The sequence below is a fragment of the Scyliorhinus canicula genome, chromosome 3 (genome assembly GCF_902713615.1).
Source record: "Scyliorhinus canicula chromosome 3, sScyCan1.1, whole genome shotgun sequence".
Lineage (NCBI taxonomy): Eukaryota > Metazoa > Chordata > Chondrichthyes > Carcharhiniformes > Scyliorhinidae > Scyliorhinus > Scyliorhinus canicula.
Window position 1 is genome coordinate 153,714,725 of NC_052148.1, and position 22,258 is coordinate 153,736,982.

General features: G+C 47.4%; 1 protein-coding gene across 17 annotated transcripts in view; it reads right to left on the reverse strand.

The window, feature by feature from the left end:
* Positions 1-22,258, reverse strand: part of slit2 (slit homolog 2 (Drosophila)) — a 537,548-nt gene that overhangs the window by 35,602 nt on the left and 479,688 nt on the right. For all 17 annotated transcript variants that reach the window (XM_038791516.1, XM_038791512.1, XM_038791513.1 and 14 more), the window contains 2 exons: positions 15,598-15,691; positions 3,821-3,958 (listed from right to left, as the gene is read on the reverse strand). In XM_038791516.1, coding sequence (XP_038647444.1) covers positions 3,821-3,958; positions 15,598-15,691 — 232 coding nt within the window. The remainder of the gene's footprint in view (positions 1-3,820; positions 3,959-15,597; positions 15,692-22,258) is intronic.

Below are 22,258 nucleotides of genomic sequence, written 5' to 3' on the forward strand. Positions count from 1 at the left end.
GGGATAGTGATGATTGTGAGCGAGAGCTATTAAAGGTAATGGGCACAGAGAAGATCAGGGGTGTGATCACAGCAAAGGAATGGGGGAAGCAAGAATGTTTGAGGAAAGGAATAGAGAAGGACGCACTGAGGGCTACATTTTCTTCAGTGTAGCCTGTAGCCATTGGTGTTCCTGTTCCTGCCAAAGCATACCACAATTACCACTTAAAAGTGAAGACAGATGAGAAAAAAGGAGAAAGAAAAGATAATACAAAAGAAACAACATAGAAGTGAAAGAGAGAGGAGAAGCTGAAGAAGAAAGATAGCGAGATGTCAGGAATTTCAGTGGGGACTTCCAGTGGCGGCCATGAGCTGGACGGTCACACGAGCTTGGCCGCCAAGCCAAAAAGCCAGCTGAGACAAGGTGAGGGAAACCTCAGCCTCGGACCGGCAGCCACATGTGGAGGCACGGAACCGGGGAGGACTGACTCCACAGAGCTCCCAGCGCAGAATTTGAGAATCGTAGGGCTTTCACAAGGAACGGAGGGGAGAAATCCCACTGACTACGTAGCAGCGATGCTCGGGAAGCTAGTCAGTGAGAAGGGCTTTGCCAAACCCCCAGAGGTAGACCGCGCTCATAGGTCGCTTCGGCAGAAGCCCAAGGCGGGGGAGCCACCGCAGATAATAATGGTGAAGCTCCACAGATATCAGGACAAAGAGCGAATCCTGCGGTGGGATTTGAATTGCACAAGAGGGTGCAGGTGAGAAGGACATTCCATCTGCTTGTTCCAGGACATTGGTGCTAACCTGGCCAAGTGCTGGGCTGAATTCAACAGTGCCAAATCCACCCTGTACAAACGTGGGGTGTGGTTTGGCATGCTTTACCTTGCCAAGCTATGGGTGACATAGCAGGGCTAGGAACACTACTTTGACACCCCAGTGGAAGCCAACAAGTTTGCCCAGCAGAATGGTACGGGCAAACAAAGATAGAGGGCAATATCCAGAGCATGGGCTGCCAAATGATTAAGAAGGCGGGGCGAAAACAGGCGGAAGTGCAGAGAAAATGGGGGGGGGGGGGGGGGGGGGGGAAGGGAGGTAGACTGCAGGTTAAATAGAGGAACCTGATTAGAAGGAGAGCCACTACACCAGCGAGTAGGCTGGTGTCCGGGAGTACAGCGAAGGAGGAAGTCATGGCGCACCTCATAGGAGAGCCTGGTAGAGGAGAACGGAAAAAACAGAAATTCAGGAAAAACAAAGGACAATAAGAGGGTAGTCAGGGGAAGTGAAGAGGGGGTAGAGTGCTGGTTGCAGTAGACAACATGTGGAAAAGGCGAAAAAGAGGAAGTCGGTGACGGCCATCTTGAATGTCCCATAAGCAAGGGTAAGCCCGGACGAACAGGGCCAGGCCCACAGGGTGAGTATGGTTGACCCCACAGGAAGTGGGGGGGGGGTTCCAGATAGTAACTTGGAATGTGAGGGGCTTTAACGGGTCGGTGAAGAGATCCAAAATGTGCGCCCATCTCATGAGTCTGAGGGTGGACGTAGCCGTCCTACAAGAGACACACATAAGAAAGAGAAATTGACTGAGAGTAAGGGCTGGGTGGGACAAACATTTTGTTCATGTTTCAACACCAGGACAAGGGGGTGGCCATACTAATTAGTCGGGGTGTATCATTCACAGTGACGTGCACGGTGACGGACGCAGGGGAGCGATACGTTATGGTCAGCGGGACCCTGGAAGGGGCTCCTATAGTCTTTGTAAACATATATGCCCAAACTGAGACGATGCTGAATTTGTCAAAGAATTTTGGGCCAAAATCCAGGACCTAGGCACCCACCGACTCATCATGGCAGAGAGGGGACTTTAACTGTGCACAAGACCTAACAATATAAAAATCCAATCCCAGGGCAGGTAACATGTCATATCTGGCATGACAACTGGATGTCTTCATGGAGCAGATGGGGGGTAGACCCATGGAGGTTTAACCACCCAAGAGAAAAAGAATTCTCCTTCTTAACTCACGTGCAAAAGGCCGACACACGCATAGATTTTTTTTTGTCGTCGGGAAATGGTGCTTCCAGGAGGAACAAAGGGGGAAATCTCCGGCCACGCGCCACAATACATAGACGTGAGGTTGGAGAAGGGATGGGCCCATTGCCCCCCCATGGAGGCTGGACAGAGCACTCCCTGCACAAAAATATCCCAAGCCATCATTGGTTATGATTTCTGCAACCTGAAGAGGGAGGTCTCACCCGCTACGTTCGGGGAGGCACTGAAGGTGGTGGTCACGGGGGATATCACAGCCTACAGGCCCCTGAGGGACAGGAAAGGGCAACCAAGCAGTGGCTGATTGACTCCATACTGGAGGCAGATCGTCAATACTCTATGGCCCCAACCGTGGAACTGCTGGTGGAGAGGAAAAGGATGCAGATGGAATTTGACCTGAACTCCATGTGGAAGGCAGTCCACCTCCGCATCTCTGAACGATAGGGGGCGGGAGTCTCCATAGCCTGGCGCCATAATCGTGATCGGCGATTCTGCGGAGAATGGACTCCAATGCCGAAATTGGGGCCGTGCCGGTTTGACGCCAGTCCACCATGCTCCGGCTCCCTCCAAAATGGTGTCATTGTGACGCACGCCGCATGCCAGTTCAGCAGCGTTGGCACATCATTGGCTGGCCCACTCCCGATGGCACAGGATCCGTGTGGTATGAACCGACTTGATGGCTGCAGACTGTGTCCAGCGTTGCCACACTCAGCTGGGATCCTTGCTGTTGACCGGGGAGGGCTTCTGCTAGGGCTGGGGGGGACTGGTGGGGGTAGCCAGGGGGTAGGCTGTGTGGTTGCAGTTGGCGGGCTAGGTTTAGTGCACAGCCAGTGCTATGTTGTACAGCGCGATCGGTGCAGGTTGTCAGCCATGCGCATGCCCAGCCCGGGACCCGGCCATTTTCAGTACGATCTGTGGGACTTTCACTCGGTGCCGGTGCTAGCCCCTCACGGAATCGGTGAGGAGTCGGCGGTGAATTTCCTGTTGTGAAAGTTGACACATTCCATGCTGGCATCAGCACTTAATCTCCAGAATGGAGAATCCAGCCCAGGATTTCCTCATGAGTGACGGGTGGAAGTCTCACCTTATGCCAATTAATGTTCATTAAACGGTGATATAGCACTGGGGCTGCTGTAGTTGATGGGGGTGTGTTCCCCACTGTCTTTCCAGGTGGCGGGGACTAAGACTCTGCTGTCCTAAAAATTTCCCGTCTGCAACATCAAAGTTAGATCAGCAGAAACCAAGCTTATCTGTCTGTCTGCGGTTCACATCAGCTGACTGAAATTACAATGACCAAGAGAGAACAGTCAGCCTGGAGAGGAGCAGCAATGCAAAGGTGGCAAAAGCGTGTAAAAAAGTGACCACATTCTCCCATTAACCATGTACAAAGCACAGGGCATTAACTGGTCCGATTATACATCTGCTGAACATTCTGGCATAACATCAGTGTCTTGTGACTTGCTCAGATGTTGACTAAATCATCTGTGGAGGGTGGTTATAATACCGACCAGTAACAATAACTTGCAGGTGGTGGCCATTCCCTGATTCCAGTTTTGACAACAATTTTGTGGGTAACTTTGTTGTTTTTACAGTCACACAGTACTGCACTCACTGTTACAGCTGACATAAGCCAATCACTGACTTTACCTGCATACTGCAAACACAGGAAAAGGCTGAGATGGAACCAGTTGATGAGAAACAACATTGACAGCAAATCGCAGATTAACGTGTTCCTCAAGTGCTGTGCTTTGCCAAAATATTTTACATTCCCAGTGTCTCTCCAACTCAAACCTACCTGTAACCTTCTGGGCAGATGCATGTATACCCATTCACTGCATCAATACACTGAGCACTGTTTTTACACTTGTTCTCTTGGCAGTCATCATAGTCAATGTCACAGTGTTCACCAACATATCCAGGTGTGCACTCACATCTGTAAAACAGAGAGTAATCTCTAAAGGTCAGGTAAAACATCCATCAGTACAGCACTTCAAAAATCATGTTTTCTTTACAAAAGATGTTTCCCTGAATTAATTCTTCTTGCATGGTGTCAGATACATTTTGGTTGTTTTCCAAGTGTCGCGAGGTTATAGGAAATGTGACTTACAGCACTTGATGCTGTCAATGCCATTTGAGCACCAGTGAGAAAAAGGCCCATCTCCTAAAGCCATCGGTTTGGAGGGAAAATATAACTGGTATTTAAATTTTTAAAAAAGGATTCCGGTTTTGTTGAAGTCTTACGTTTCAAGTGCTGGGATCTCATTAACATGTGTTACATACTCTGTTAATGCAATATCATCAAAAAATCTGTAGGTTCTTCTTGAAATTTCAGTCTCCTTCATTGGAAGGCTAACAGTGACTGCTTAGAATTCGGACTGGCCCAGACAGCCAAGACAGCACATGCAATGCTGCTGGCAGAGTGCACAGTACGCACACCGTGGCACAAAAGGACTTCATGTGTAGGCGTGCAAGTACTATTCTGTACCTGTAGGCAGATAGGAAGTGCTATGGCAGCACCTGCTTACAGCTGGATGATGTCCAAGTTCAACATACAACTGTTGTTTTCTATAATTATGAGCACAGTGGAGAAGATATGCAACTTATTTATTAATATAGCAAAAGTCGTCAAAGGCACTGGGGTTTCCTGGAGAGATCCCCCCCCAACACCCCCTGTCCCAAATCAAAAGTTCAATTAAAACTGTAGAAAACTCTTACTTTCACACAGGCTTCCATTTTGATACACATTGATACGTCTCATTTTCAGTCGAATATTCCTCCCCTCTCTCTTGAATATGCAGAATGTTTTATTCCACAGCGAGCAGCTTCCCACATATATAAACCTATGCAGTGTCAGTAGACAAATTCACCACAGAGGGCATCATAGCTGAACCCTAATCCGTCTTTACCAACATTCATGAATGTATATTTTCCTGCAGCGGTCAGCACATACCAGTCATAGAATCATAGAATTTACAGTGCAGAAGGGGGCCATTCAGCCCATCGAGTCTGCACCGGTCCTTGGAAAGAGCATCCTACTTAAGCACCATGTCTCAACCCGATCCCCTTTATCCCCGTAACCCCACTCAACCGTTTTTGGACACTAAGGACAATTTAGCATGGCCGATCCACCTAATCTGAGCATCTTTGGACTGTGGGAGGAAACCGGAGTACCTGGAGGAAACCCACGCACACACGGGGAGAACGTGCAGACTCCACACAGACAGTGACCCAAGCCAGGAATCAAACCTGTGAAGCAACTGTGCTAACCACTGTGCTACCTTGCTGCAGTCAACCCTGGATTGTTTTTCTCAGGGTTGATAATTTACGATTACTGTTTCTGGGGAGGTCAGACAATTCTGTACAGCTTGGAGATGGAAATGTGAAATCCCACTGTTCATTATGGTACAGTTACCAACTTAATTACTTATTGAGCTCCCTTTTTACTATTATTTTTATAATTAGCCCTGGTTGCCCTACTCATACGTAAAGGTACCTTCAGGAGAGAATTGTTTGGCTGGCAATATTTCAAGTGGAACCATGCAGACTTAAAACCAAACAAGGTTCAGTTGAAATGAAATGAAATCGCTTATTGTCACGAGTAGGCTTCAAATGAAGTTACTGTGAAAAGCCCCTAGTCGCCACATTCCGGCGCCTGTTCGGGGAGGCTGTTACGGGAATCGAACCGTGCTGCTGGCCTGCTTGGTCTGCTTTCAAAGCCAGCGATTTAGCCCTGTGCTAAACAGCCCCTGGTGCACGCCAAGGAAATAACCAAAGGGCTGAAAGGGAGTCACTGAGAGGAATGTCACACAGATCTTGAGAGTGGGCGGGATCACAGTGCATATAGCGATTGCGGGCGCATTGTGGAGCGAAGGCATTTGAAAGGTGAAGGTAATGAGTTCTAGTGTGACGGGGGAAGTTTAAGGGTAACCGATGGGTGGGTGATGGTAACACCGGGGAGGGAGAGGGTGGATGATTATGGGGGATACAGGGTGGGTAAAAGGTGTTTGACATTGTCTGAAAGGTGGCACACACCATCCAGATCAGAATGTTGACGCCCTCAATGTTCAACAGAAACATTTCTCGCTGGGAGGACGGTCATTGGGTGCGTGGAGCTGAAGGTCAGCTCAACTGGACAACTGAAGGAGAACCCTGATATCTTTCCTGGCAAAAGTCTCTCTCTCGAGGATCTAGAGGGCAATGGAGGGAAGGAGAATGATGTGAATGGGAGGCTTCTCGCACACTGGCTTGTATGAATCTTGGCAAAGAGCAATGCCTCCAGGTGCAGACATGATTCAGGGGGACATAGACCCGACTTTGGTTGTTCCCTGTAAGGTGGGGATTGGGGGCGGGGGGGGGGGGGGGGGGGGGGGAGAGGAGGAGGGGGGGGCGGGGGGTTGGGGGAGACAGAAGGAGGAGGAGGAGAATAGGAGAGTGCATACAGGCAATAACACAAACCGCAGCAAGAAAAACCCAGGAGGCCTCCATGAAGTGAAATGATTCACTGACTTATAAAAGTGCTAAAACTTTATACAATGATCGTATACTTGTGCCACCAGTGTTAGGCCATAAGACATAGGAGCAGAATTAGGCCATTCGGCCCATTGAATCTGCTCTGCCGTTCAATCATGGCTGATATGTTTCTCATCCCCATTCTCCTGCCTTCTTCCCATAACCCCTGATCCCCTTATTTATCAAGAACCTATCTATCTCTGTCAAGACACTCAGTGATTTGGTCTCCACAGCCTTCTGCAGCCAAGAGTTCCACAGATTGACCACCCTCTGGCTGAAGGAATTCCTCCTCATCTCAGTTTTAAAGGATCATCCCTTCAGTCTTAGGCTGTGGCCTTGGGTTCTAGTTTTTCCTATTAGTGGAAACATCCTCTCTGCGTCCATTCTATCTAGGAACTTAATACATCTTAATTTTTCATATCCTACCACTGTGTCGAGGTGATACCCCGACATCGCAGCAGAGGTGGAGCAGCCTGCTGACTTCTGTTTCTTCTAGTCTGCAATGAGTTTGGTGGGTGTCCTATCAAGGGCCGAGACCTCGAGGGTCCCAGCCTTCTTTGGGTCTCGTGCTCTGGGGCAGATTCATACTTGTAGTCACAGAGACTGGAGCTGATGGGATCACTGCCTGAAGGGACTTATAATACATGGACACCATTGGAGAGTCCTGGCTGGAAGTCCCAGGGTTGTCTGCCTGATGCTCCTCCTCCCTTTGGGTGCCTCAAGAGGAAAAGAGTCAACTAGAGGTGCTTTATCCACCTCTCACATAGCACCTACGAAACTCACCCCTAGTTACAGTGTTAAGTAAAGTCGTCACAGTCCCAGATGACCACAGACTCCCCTGGGAGAGCTGACTGATGGTGATTTAACCTGAGGATCACCATACCTCAGGTGAGGGGCAAGGTTGAGAAGGTGAGTCTTCATGAATAACCTCAGAATGTACGGGAATTGAACCCATGAGGTTGGCCTTGCTCGGCACCATAAATCAATGGTAGAGTGTACATCTGAGCACATCTCTGGCAGAAATGGATGTTTTGCTGGATTGGATCTTCATCCTCCTCACAGGGATGTTAATATGTTACGTGTTGGAGCCATGTCATCAAAGAGCATGTGAATGCAGTCCTCCATTGCAAGTGCCACTCTGGCAAGGGCCTCTGACACCTCTGCCTGATGTTCCGTGCCACCTCACAAATGTTCCAGTGTCTTCTCCATGACCAATTCCATAGGCTCATCATCTGACTCAGACTTAGCAGAAGGCTCTTCTCCAGCAGTCCTTCAAGTGCCAGAGACATTGACTGTCACTACCTCCTCCTGCTTTGGGCATGTATCTGTGTGCTGACCACCGAAGTGTGAGCCCAACCTAAACTAGATCTATGATCCAGTGCAGTGTGTGCCTCTGGGCTGGTAGAGGGTGCAGATGAATGCTGTGACGATTGTACCAGGTGAGAAGACATCCTTTTCCGAAGTCTCCTGTGGACCAGACTGATTGGCCTCACCCTCTTCCTGCTGGCAATCAGAATGGAGAGAGGAGAGAATGAGTGACTGCCTAGACTGGCTTAAAATTGGCACTCAATAACCTTGGTTTGCCAAGGTTGTTGTTTGGATTACGCCTGCTTCCTCACTAGATGCTTGGGGGATGCTGACCTCGCCCTCAGCACAGACACGGTCCTCCGCATGAGAGCACAGCAGCCTGCTGTTCAAATTGTGTGAGAGGTAGGTCTCAAGCCATCCCCCTCTGCTGTCTTCTCCATCTTTTCTCTGCTTTGCACTGTCTTCTCCTGCACAAAGATAGTTTGATGGATTGTGAGCACTTCTGATACAGGAGTGAGGAATTGAACAAACGAATGTGATATAAAATAGGATTATTAGTTAGAATAATGTAGATGTGAGCCAGTCTGATGGTAGTGAGCTCACAGACAAAGAACAAAGGGATTCAGCAAAGCATGGGGGGGGGGGGGGGGGGGGGAGAGGGAGCCTCGTGCAGGGTGGTGGAAAGGATGCTGGGTAACAAGAGGCCCAGGGTTGAGGAATGCGAAGTGAGCCAATCAGCATATATGGCTAGGTCAGGAGGTGTATAGGATGACCTATGGGAATCTTGTATGTGAAACTTGATGCCATTTGAATGATATGTGCAGAGTTCTCTTTGTCTCCGACTTAACTCGTTCCTGGGGCTTCAGAAGACTGCATGTGTTCTGAATCTCTATAGAGCGGGTCAGCCCTGCAAGTTGTTTAAAAATAAATAATACTATACCTACAAATCCCTCTCAAGTTTTATTGAGGCCAGACTGACGGGTAAAGAACTTAATTTGTCAGGAGCAGGTCACATGATGCTAATTTTGTGACTGATATCTGATCTCCTTGCTCAAGTGAGGGATTTGAGGCAATACTGTCCACTTGCCTGGATAATTGTAGCTCCAACAGCTCTCAGGAAGCTGGACACCATCGAGAACCAAGTGGACCACTTCACTGGTGCCCCACAAAGCACCCTCAACATTCAGGTCCTCCACCATCGACCCATAGTGACCGCCGTGTGTGCTGTGTAAAGGATACACTGCTGATAGTCCTAAAGGCTACTTTGCAGCTCCCTCTAGACCCATGAGATGTGGCAGCTAGAAGGAAAAGGTCAACAGAGGCATGGCATCAGCAGCATCTGCAAGTTTCCTTCTACTGGCTGTGCCTTCAGTATGGCTGGGTCAGCAGCCCGTAGTTGCCCCCCTACCAGCAAACCACATGAAGTGGTGCTTTGAGGCAAAACCCCCTGTATCGTTGCAAGTATTCCAGGGATAGTTGACACAGATGGTGCTTTGCCATTGATGTCCACAGCCCACAAAGATTCAGAAAATTGTGAGGTAAGTAGAGATAGTAGAAGGTTCACTTATCACGGGGATGCAAATTAATGAATTCAGCAGTTTCCTGAACTGCAGGATGGCCCTTGTCCGCTGATCCTTGTGGCACTGATAATCCTGGTGACCTCCTCCCAGGCTGCTGTGCCGAGTTGGGTGGGTCTGGAAACAGGAAGTCTCTCCCATCCTCCCGGGCTTGGAGGACAGATTTCAGGGAGGCATCGCTGAAGTGTGGGCCCAGTGCTTGATGCTTCCTCGAGCTCACCTCAGTGCTCGGAAATTCCTGCATGCTGAATTACCAGCTGTCCGGGTACCTTTTAAATATGACGCGCAGTCATGACAGCAGGGCATGCCACTTCCATCCCACTCCAGCATGTGATGCATCGCGAACCATGCATGCATAATTAATCTAGCAGTGAGTAAAAGCCGCCATAGTCCCAGATGATCATCGGCTGCTTTCCCCTTGGCTGTTGGTGATTTAACCTGAGGATCATCACACCTCAGACGAGGGGCAAGGTTGAAAAGGCGGGTCTTCATGAATAACCAGCAGGGTGTACACAATTGTGTTTAACAGGCCACTCCAGTTCCCGCTCCCTCCACAGAACTTATGTGAGAGGAAATTTCCAGCCAATGAGTTGAAAAAGAAAAGTTGCTTTGTCCATGAATCTCATGTATGTAATAACGTCATGCACTGGCCAAGAATTTACACAGCGATGGCAGCTACTGGCAGGAAGGTTGGAAATAACCCTGGGCTGGATTCTCCGATTTTGATACAATGTCTCCACGCTGGCGTGGGAACGGTGGGATTTTACAACCGAAAATTTGTAGTAAAACAGCCACCGATCCTCTGTTTGGCTGGGGGCTAGCAGCCGAGCAGCATAGAGCACCCAGCTATAGCTGCCGATACGGCCCGGAGAATTGCCAGGTCTGTGACCGCACATGCGCACGGCAGCGGCTGCACAGTGCAACATGACGCTGGCCGCTCGCGGACCCGGACTGCAAATTAGTGCCCCCCCCCCTTTTGGCCGGCTCGCAAATTCCAAACCACCCCCCCAGCAGTATCCTCAGCCCTTGACAAAGTCTCCCCTGCTCGCGGATCGGCCTTCCCCCGACTGTGACGGCACTGGACTGAGTCTGCAGCCGTCACGCTGAGTTCCCGACGGATGATACCACACGCGACTGATGCCGTTGGGAACTTCGCCTGTCGGGGGCGGAGCATCGGGGGGTGTGCCTCAGACAATGTCCTGAGGCCGTTGATACGGCGCACGGCATAGTATGCCTGGAGGGGGCGGAGCATCATCAAAGCAGTGTATATGGGTATTCTACGGCCGATCGCTGAACGCAATTTCGGCATCGCCGACTGGAGAATCCCACCCTCTATCACCATCAGTCGTAGAAGCTCTGACTGAATTTTCCATTCCACAGGCAATTAACTGCCCGAGGACTTGGCAGATGGATGGCAGCTCTCTAGTTCCAGCATTCAAAATTCAAAGCCAAGAATTTATGTTAAGCCTTTATACAGAGCTTTGGTTAGACCAGCGTTTTTCAAACTTTTTTTCCCGGGACCCACTTTTACTAACCGGCTGACCATCGTAGCCCACACCGGCCGATTTTTGTGACCCATGGCGGCCGACCTTCGTGACACACCATTTCACCATTTTCACATACCTTTAATGCGACAGGTGAGCCTACTTGGCCTTCACAATCTCACTTGCTTTGTCATTAAATATTACATTTCTGATAAGGACTTCAGCTGAAGATTTAAGTTCTCGTTGCACCCTTTGAAAAAAAAAATCAAGTGGTTTATCCTCGAATTTGCCGAGCTTAATCTTCAAATGCATTTGATGTTTTGAGGGTTTTAAACTCTCATTTTCCAGTACTTCTCTGCATTTCGCACACATGGGCTTTGCACACTGATTTGCATTAGCACAATTAACAAAGCCATAATTCAAGAAATCATCTTTATCCTGATTTGATCCCAATTTCAGTTTCTTCTTAGTAAGTTGTTCACCAGAGACCCTGTAGCTCTGTATCTAGCCCACGCCAGCACTGCTTTGTCTTGCCGTGGACTCTCCTGTTCAGTTCTCTCCAGCAGATTCAGTTGCGATCCTAGCCTGCTTGTGTCTCTGGCCCTCTCTTCCTTATAACAAAATGATCATCTTCAGTTCTTCACAGTCCTGTCGACTTGCTTGCTCACAGCTACAAAGTGGAGGAATCTCTCCTCCATGATTTTGCGCCCAAAACTCGGATGTACAGGGGCCATGACTTCAGTGTATGTGCCGGGTGCATGACCTGTTCTCTCCCGCTGCTTCTGGCAGGAAATTTGCATCTTTCTATTCAAAAGCTGATGGTTATGCGACCGTCCCAACACCCGTCCATGATCCACCCGGGGGTTTGACCCACAGTTTGAAAAACCCTGGGTTAGCCATACGTAGAGAATAGTGCGCAGCTTTCTAGATCATATTGCAAAAAGGACATGGAAGCAACGGGGAGGGTATCCAAACATTGATAAAGATAAAATCAGATCAAAGAGGGCTCTCTAGAAAAGAGAAGACAGAGAGAGGTGACCGAACAGGCATCTTTAATTTGATGAAGGGTTTCAATAGGGTGGCCATGGAGCTGATGTCTGGGATTTTATCAAGCCAAGGAATGTTTTGCCCACCGGACAGAGAATTGGTGGGGACCACACATCAGTTCCAATGGGAATGCCCGATGGAATAAACAGGGCTGCATCAGGCCTCCTTGTAATTTATGGCCCTGGTGGCAGAAATTCTCAGCCGCTGAGAGCTTCTGGCCAATCAGAGGCTGGTAGCTTCTCTTCCGCCAGCGGTGGCGGCTAGCTGCGATGCTACCACCAGAGGTTCAGGTTCGTTGTGGGCTCCCAGATCAAGGTGAGTGAAGGCAGGACAGGGGTTGTGGGGTGAGGGTAAGGGGTGAGGCAGTTAAAGGCAAGCATTGGTTTTCAGCGGCCACCAATTGCCCAATGCCAGGTTACTTGATCAGGCATGGTGTACCTGTTAGCCAATGACACCCGGGGAGGTTGCTGGCAAACCTGAAGGTGCGGGAAAGCCTTGTGACCTCCATTGAATCCACCACTAAACTGCATTTTCGTCTAGGACATGGGTGTCAGTTGTCTCATTAATAAACCCAACTTACATCCCGCCCCAAGTGACTGGGAGTGCCGTATCAGCTCCTCTGCTATCCAACTCAATGGAGATGCTTCATGCTGCTGGGACATTGGCGTACGGACTCTCTCATAATTAAGTGAGCCCACCGTCATAGCTTTTGCTGCAGTGGGTTGAATTTAATCCAACCCATTGTTTCCATTTAGAGTCGTAGAGTCATAGATGTTGACAGCATGGAAACAGGCCCTTTGGCCCAGCTTGTCCATGCCACCCAGTTTCTATCACTAAGTTAGTCTCACTTGCCCCCATTTGCCCATACACCCCTATACCCACCCTGCCCATGTAACTGGTCTAACTTATTTTAAAAGATAAAATTGTACCCGCCTCTACCACTGCTCTGGCAGCTCGTTCCAGATGCTCACCACCCTCTGTGAGAAGAAATTTCCCCTCTGGTCTCTTTTGTATCTCTCCCCTTGCACCTCAAACCTATGCCCTCTAGTTCTAGACTCCTCTACCTTTGGGAAAAGATGTTGACTATCTACCTTTTCTATGCTCCTCATTATTTTATAGACCTCTATAAGTTCACCCCTACGCCTCCTACGCTCCAGGGACAAAAGCCCCAGCCTATCCAGCCTCTCCTTATAGCTCAGACCATCAAGTCCCGGTAGCATCCTCATGAATATCTTCTGCACGCTTTATAGTTTAACAATATCCTTCCTAAAATAGGGTGACCAAAACTGAACACGGTATTCCATGTGTGGTCGTACCAAGGGCTTGTACAACTTCAACAAGATGTCCCAACTCCTGTATTCAATAATCTGACCAATAAAACCTGGCATGCTGAATGCTGTCTTCACTACCCTGTCCACCTGCAACTCCACCTTCAAGGAGCTATGAACTCGTACCCCTAGATCTCTTTGTTCTGTAACTCTCCCCAACTCCCTACCATTAACTGAGTACAGTAAGAAGTCTTACAACACCAGGTTAAAGTCCAACAGGTTTCCTCAGGTCTGAGGAAGGAGCAGTGCTCCGAAAGCTCGTGTTTGAAACAAACCTGTTGGACTTTAACCTGGTGTTGTAAGACTTCTTACTGTGCTCACCCCAGTCCAATGCCGGCATCTCCACATCATGGCTACCATTAACTGAGTAGGTCCTGCCCTGATTTGTACCAAAATGCATCACCTCATATTTATCCAAATTAAACTCCATGTGTCGTTCATCGGCCCACTGGCCCAATTGGTCAAGATCCTGTTGCAATCTTATATAACCTTCTTCAGTATCCACTATGCCACCAATCTTGGAGTCATCTGCAAACTTCCTAATCATGCTTCCTACATTCTCATCTAAATCATTTATATATATATAACAAATAACGGTGCACTGATCCCTGAGTCACACCGCTGGTCACAGGCCTCCAGTTTGAAAAACAGTCCTCCATTACCATCCTTTGGCTTCGGTCGCCAAGCCAATTTTGAATCCAATTGGATTCCTTGAGATTTAACCTTTTGTAACAACCTACCATACGGTGCCTTGTCAAAGGCCTTGCTAAAGTCCATGTAGACAACACCGACTACAGTGCCCTCATCTACCTTCTTGGTTACCCCTTCAAAAAACTCAAAGCAAATTGGTGAGACATGATTTTCCCTTTACAAAACCCTGCTGACTTTTCCTAATTAGCCCTTGCCTGTCTAAATACCTGTAGATCCTGTCCCTCAGAATACCTTCTAACAATTTACCGACTGCAGAAGTAAGGCTAACTGGCCTGTAGTTCCCAGGCATAGCCCTACAGCGCTTCTTAAACAAGGGCACAACATTTGCTATCCTCCAATCCTCAGGCAGCTCTCCTGCGGCTGTCGATGATTCAAATATCTCAGCTAGGGGGCCGGCAATTTTCTTCCTAGCCTCCCACAACATCCTGGGATACACTTCAGCAGGTTCCGGAGATTTATCCATCTTGATGCGCTTTAATGCCTCCAGACCACTTCCTCTGTAATATGTACACACCTCAAGACATCACTTTTTATTTCCCCAATTCCCTAACATTCGTGCCTATCTCAACAGTAAATACTGACGAGAGATATTCATTTAGGACCTCTCGCATCTCTTGTGGTCTGCACATAGATGACCTTGTTTATCCTTAAGAGGCCCTACCCTCTCCCTAGTCACCTTTTTACCCTTTATGTATCTGAAAAAGCTCTTTGGATTTTCCTTTGGGTTATCTGCCAAGACAATCTCATGTCCCCTTTTTGCCCTCCTGATTCCTTAATTAACTCTACTCCGATAAGCCCTATACTCTTCAAGGGAATTCAAGAATCAGAGCCATAAACGCAAGATAGTCACTAATAAATCCAACCAGGAATTCAAATGAAACCTCTTCATTCAGAGAGTGGTGAGAATGTGGAACTTACTACCATATGAAGTGTGAACAATAGCATAGATACATTTAATGAGAAGTCACATAAGTAAATGAGGCAGAAAGAAAGAGGATACTTTGTTGATAGGGTGAGACGATGCAATGTAGGAAGAGACTCATCGAGTTTGCCTGATCTTTAAAATTATATGCAACGTATAAAAGGCAACAAAATAGAGTAAGGCTCCATGAATTGGTTATAAATATTTGAAAGAATCAGAAACCCTTGGGGGTAGAAATTATTAAGCATTTTGCCCATTTTCTGGGCTTAAAACATGGTGTAACAATTTAAAAATTTAGCATGGGACAATTGGAGTCGCTGCTAAATTGAGCAAGGCGATTATTTTAGGAACCCCCAAACGCCTCATAAACAGATAAGATAGTCTGTCTGTGTGTAAAAAAGAATCTGATGCCTACCTTAGAGTCCCTTCCCAAAATTGTTTGGGATGAACAAAACTGGAGCAACTAATCGTCTCCACTCAGGGTTACACAGCGACCCCAGTAGTTGTCAATGAAACGAAGTCTGGCCAAATTCCACCCCAAGGTATCTCAATCTCTCTCTCTTTCTCAGAATCAAGGATGTAACTACAATTTCTAAATTATTCATTTATGCTCGAGTTAACAGAAGAATTACATGGTGACCAAAAAATGACAAATTAATCATCCAGCAAATTATCATTCCACATACTTGAATCCCTTGACAGTCATGATACATTTGGAGTCATGTTGACAGGCATTCAGCTCCGGGGCACAGAAGTCCAGTTTCTCTTCGCATAGCTCACCTATGACAGAATAAGAAAAGGCTACATTTATCCCCTGTTGCAGCAATGAGACTTGACCTGAACGGCAAAATAATGGAAGAGGGGCCTGAATTATTGCTTGGAAACTCTGAGGTCTAAATTGTAAGAGAAAAATTGCTGAGACATTCTCCATCATCCTTAAAAGCTGCTGATGGAGTTAATGTGATGAATGATTTCATTACACAGAGCTAAATAGTGAATGTTTCTCTTCGTTGATCTTCCCTAGGTGCTTCCTGAAAGTACTGTGTTAGTCAATCCTGTGGAAAGGATGGACTGCACCAAAACCAGAAAAATCTGTAACTCCTGATCGATGGGATTGAGACACAAAACACATTTGAGTTACTAAGTATGTTTATCTACTAGTACAGGCCTATTTCTTTGGACCTTTAAATCTGAATGGTTGATAAATACAACATTTGACAATATAAGTTTCTGTTTATTTTAGTGTTATCACCATCTTGTTGACTTTCATTCTAGATACATACATTTACCACAAAGCTACTGTTGGGTTCTTACGATAAGGAAAGCAGCCACCACTATATATTTTAAAATGTTATCCTTATTGCTATTTATTTTTAAAATTGGTAATTTTCTGATGAACAAAGAAAATCAAGATGGCTGCTACAAGTCACCTGATCACGGGGTTAACCCTCAGTCTGAGCGCTGTCCCCAAGAGTTTAAAGGACAAAAAAATATTTTTCAGTTTCTGGAATGTCACACATTGTTATGCCAAGAGAGATACTACAAGACTCACATCAGAACTGGTACTGTTCAGATCAATTTGAAAGGGAGGTACAGGGATGTCATTTGTATTTGATAATCAACCTTGTTAGTGGAGTCAGTGAGCCTGCTGGGACAATGGCTTCTCAAATGTCAGACACTCAACATAGATTGTGCCACTTTCAACAACTAATAACTGAAACATAATGGGCGCGATTCTCCGACCCACCGCCAGGTCGGCGTGAAACCCGCCCCCGTGGCTGCCGGATTCTCCGGCACCGGAGATTCGGCGGGGGCGTGAATCGCGTTGCGCCGGTCGGTGGCCGCTCGCTATCCCCCCCCCCCCCCCCCAACCGATTCTCCGACCCGCGATGTGCCAAAGTCCTGCTGGTTCTATGCCTGTCCTGCCGGCGTAAATTGAACTAGGTCCCTCATGGCGGGACCTGGAGGCCCGGGGTCCTGGGGGTGATCTGGCCCCGGGGGGTGCCCCCACGGTGGCCTAGCCCATGATCGGGGCCCACTGATCCGAGGGCAAGCCTGTGCCGTGGGGGCACTCTTTTCCTATGCGCCGGCCATGTAAGCCTCCCCATGGCCGACGCGTAGGTGAACCCCCCCTGCGCATGTGCGGGGATGATTTCAGCGGCCACCAACGCTCCCGCACATGCGTGGACTCGCGCTGGCCGGCGGAGTCCCTTCGGCCCTGGCTGGCGCAGTGCCAAAGGCCTTCCACGCCGGCCAGTGGGGCGCAAACCACTCCGGCGCCGGCCTAGCCCTTGAATGTGCGGAGGATTCCGAATCTTTGGAGCGGCCTGATGCCGGAGTGGTTCACGCCACTCCGTCCCACCGGGTATGGGAGAATCCCACCCAATCAGTCCAGAAACCAAAGCCATCTACAGATTTTGGAAAAACATCCCATTTGAAGTCATTGTGAGGCTGGGTGCACTGTGGAGGTGCGGTCCGGGGCACGCGAGCTGGCCGAAGGGGGGTCTATTTTTGCTGGCCGGATCCGTGGGCTGCGTCTGCCACAAAGCACGGCACGGCCACTGCAGGCTACCACCGTGCACGTGTGTGGCCCTGGACCCGGAAATGCTCCGGGCTGTATCGGCAGCTGGAGCTGGGATCTCCACGCTACCTGGCTGCTAGCTCCCCCCCAACCCCCACGCAGGGAAGCGGTGGTCGGTTTGTGCCAGTTTTCCTTGCGTAAAAAAACACTGTTTTCACACAGGCATGGGGACTTAGTCTCCCGAACCAGAGAATCCAGCCCCCCATTGTTGGCCTTCTCAGTGAAACTGCTGTTTTACCATCAAATGGACATAACTCCAGCAGCCAGACTAGGTAAACAGTCTCAACATCTTTTTGATTTTTAAAAAGTCTCTGATCAACACCTGCCAAATTGTCAAAACATACAAAAGTCCATCGTGCAGCAGCATAATTTGTTTCAAGGATTTTCATATTGTTTAGACAACCAAAAACTCATTTGAAGGGAACCCTAGAGTGAACAAAACACCCTCATGTCTCGAACTGGATTCTGGAACTCACATAAACTAATATTCATTTTTCTGCGGTCTTTATAATGTAAAAATACTTTTCTCGACCCTCCCTTTTACTATGTGAATGTACAGTTTGGGAAGTGACAAACCCTCCTGTTTTCCTTCAGGTTTTGACTGTGTAAAATAAACTGAGCAGCACAGTAGCACAGTGGTTAGCACTGTTGCTTCACAGTGCCACGTTTGATTCACAGCTTGGGTCACTGTCTGTGTGGAGTCTGCACTTTCTCCCTGTGGCTGCGTGGGTTTCCTCGGGGAGTTCCGATTCCCTCCCACAAGTACCGAAAGACGTGTCTCTTAGGTTAACTGGCCATTCTATATTCTCCCTCTGTGTACCCGAACAGGCACTGGAGTGTGGTGACTAGGGACTTTCACAGTCACTTCATTGCTAATGTATTGTGACAATAATAAAGTTTATTATTATTAACATTTGGAGTTAATCCTAACTCGGGTTTGCTGTGGATTATTAGTACAATTGGATCCCAAAAATACAAGGAATTCAGAACACATGTAACCACTTATTAGTTTTAAAATATTAATTCAAAACACTTTATGCTTATGGAAAGGTGGGAAGAGGAAATCAGTGCAGTTTGAACTGTTGCTCCCCTGGCCGGAACACTATAGATTCAGTTTGATCAACTAAAACACACGTACATACACACACACGCATTTTGCCATTCTCTTGACACAATCTATGTACTGATGCTACTGAATTGATTTTCCAGAGAAAGCCTGCTAAACTCCTCCAAATTTATCCAACAACCCCTTATTTGATGTTGCATGTTATATCCATATTCTGTTTACCCAGGTCATGCTTAGATGATCTATGATGATCACAGTTAAAGGAATGTTAAGAGTGATTATTCTCTGCATGCCTTATTAAGCATTTCCCTTCACTAGTGACTATGAATTAAAAACTTTCTGAGACAAGACAACAGACTGAGAAGACCCCAACCACTCCCTCACATATGCACAGTCTTATATTTAGGGATAAACTTCAAGCACATGTTATGGGCAGAATTCTCCATTTTTGAGATTAAGAGCAATCACAGGTAGATCCGGAGGCACCTTTCCCACTGGCTGGAATGGTGGTGTCCCACGCCAGATTCTGTGCTTGGAATCTCAATAACTACGCACAGGAGAGTTCCCCTCCAAATCTCATGGCGTTCCGGGAGCTGCCGTGTGCAAAGCTCCAGGTGCCATATTTAAACACCAGTCCAGAAGATGCAGATCACTCTCTCCAGCCCACCGATCTTCAACAGACAATTAAGGATCTCAGCAACCCAGAGGGCAAAGGATAGCAGCCTCAAGGAGAAGTCTGTTCCTCGATTCAGTCACCCTCTCCCCGAACCCATTACCTGTGGAGCGTAATGCCCCACTTGGACCTCTACCCACCACATCAGGAGTCTTCATGCATCACCTTCCAGTAAACTATGTGATATCCTTTTGAGCCCTATGTTTGTGAACTTTTCATGCAGCTTTGTCAGGATCCAGCTTTCCGCTCTTCGGTCTTCCCTCTGCCTTCCATTGCTGTCATCTTCTTCCACCTCCTAACACCTCAATATGCCATTGTGCCCTCATGCAATTCCATCCCTCCCCTTCCATAGCCCTTCTTCCACACTGCCCCCCCCCCCCCCCACCCCATGTCTTTGTCAGCACCCACCCACCCCTGCCCTTACCTCAGACCCCCCCCTCTGGTCAAAGTTCACACCATTGGAGTGGAGGGTCCAAGAGTCCTGCAGCACAATGCTGTCCATAAACTCCAACTCAGCATAGAGCTGTAGGGCGCAACCCAGTCTGCCCCAGAAAAGTGGTGTTCAGTCCAAAAAGAGTGGTCCAGCGCTATGGCAGGTAGGATATGCTGCACTCACCTTGAGGTCTCAAATGAACTGAGATCTGCCTTTTGCATGTCACTCTTTCAAATGGGTTTGACACCAACATGATTTCCTGCTGATTTGACACAAGATTGGAAGGCCTGACGAGATTTTGGCGATCAGTTAGTTTACTGAGCAGTCATAAGACGCAAATGAATGCAAATGGTGTTCATGCCACCAGCGGTCGTACAGACCCACCACTTAGAGAATTGAAAAGTGCTTTTACGCTAGTGGTTAGTGGCTTTTCGGCTCCCTCTGGATTTACCATCCCTGCCCGCCTCCAAATACACCATTGTCACGATGGGAGAATTCTGCCCTATGGATAGAGCATGGTATTAAAAAGACTCGATTTTGCTGGCTTGGTGACAATAACTGAGACCATTGGCAATCACCTTTATGAATAGCTATTCTGCCCAAGCCAGACTGATAGAATGGTAGAATTGTAGCAAAGAGACTCATCAGGTGTTCTCATGACCTCAGCCCTGATATAGGGTCTAATATAAGGCAAGGATGCCCATTGGACATCAGTGACCTCTATGGTGGAAGTGGGTTCATCCGGGGGTACAGGTCAGAATCAAACAGATGTATTTAAGGATTTTGTTCAGAGCAGCTCTCAGATTGCAGCACTGCAGTAAAATGAAGAAATGTTCATGAGGAAGAAGCCTGACACCTCCCTCTCTGCTAGCCAGTACCTAGATTCCAACATCACAATTTGCCACCTTTTGAACAAGACTGGAGTTTTATTCAGGCTTCTAGATGCAGGCAACTGCCAGGATATTCAAATTAGGTGACCTCCCCCCAACCTGGCATACTCCACTGGGGCATGATCCTGATGTAAGTTTCAAGATCACTGGTCCACAGATTGATTTGGGCCCTGATCTTTTTTCCAGATTTCAAAGGTATCTTATTCCTGTGAGAGATACTAACGGGCTGCTGCTGCACACGCTAGTCACATTGTTGCAAAATCTATAGCACAGTTCACTCTTAATCTTACCAGTGAGACGTGGAAAATAACTCGCAGCGGAAACACTGACATATGAAGAATTTCTAATCTATACCTACCCATACCTAAAGGTTTATGAACAACACAAACAGATGTATTTTTTATGTAACCAGCAAGGTACATCTAGTATACCGCTGACACATAATTTAAAATCGTCATTTTTCTATGCTTCAATATGAAGAAAAAATGACCAAAAGTTAAAAACATGCTTCACTATTTTCCTGAACCACCAATGGAACCTTATTAAGCTCTGCAGTGTTGATATGCTTTAAAGTCAGAAGGTAAAAGAGTGACATTTCTCTTGATGCTAATTTGAGGCAGGAAGTCAGCATGTGCATAAAATGGGAAATCCGTTGTGTGCACAATCTGAAGTAAAATGATTCAGAAATGTTTCCCCTGAAGCTGCTAGTCACTGTCTAATTACACTAATTTTAATGCAAATCCACTGTGGAGTATTTCACCTGTTGCTGCCAGGGTTTTGTGCTGGCATATTCCCCACTCCACAATCAAGGATGTAGTTCCAAACAATGACTTTTGTGGCCTAACATTCTTCCGTGCAGTTTTTACTCACTGTTAAGTTGATGAAACGAGACCACCCACATCATACAAATAATCAAGTTTTGATTCAGTCACCCCTCTCTGACTTAAGATGAGAAAGATCCTAAGTGGAATGAGTTGGAGCATTCGCACCCATCTCCTAAACTGCCCACAATCCAGATGTTTCTCACTCAATAGACGATCCAGGGTGCAAAGTAGAGAAATTCACTATGGTGCAGTCGAGCAACTTCTTCTGAGATTGGGGTTAACGCACCTTTTGCAGAAAGGTTGGGAAGCTCTGAGGCTGATTCCGGGCTCCAATTCCCAGCACTAATAACCATCATTCCCTTTTATTAGCATAAAATGATTACTCAAAAAATGATAAATTAATCAGTTAAAAGATGTTGGAGAAGATAGCGCAGTCAGGAGAAATTATGCCGAATGTTTATCTCCTGCTCAAATTTTCTGTAAGTGGGGAAATATTGTTGCATGCAACTCAGGAAAATAACAGCAAGGTTCATGCAGGTGACGACCATCCATCAGGTGCAGATTACTGTAGTGCTCAAACAGCATCATGCAATGTACAATTACAATTCATTAAATATTGAATAGAATTGGAACCATATACTGAATTTATTTAAATGATTCCTAGGCTTGCCATATAGGGTACACCACACTGAAAATTAATCTGTATGCAGTTACTGAAAACTGCTTTTGAAACAGAATCTGACCTATGGCATCCCAATTTAGCACATCATATTGAAGACAGGCAATGTGCTGAACATAAGGAGCACAGCTCTTAACCAGAGGCATTGGGTTAACCTGCAAAGGGAACAACTAGGAAATTTGAGGGGAAGGTTAGCATGTT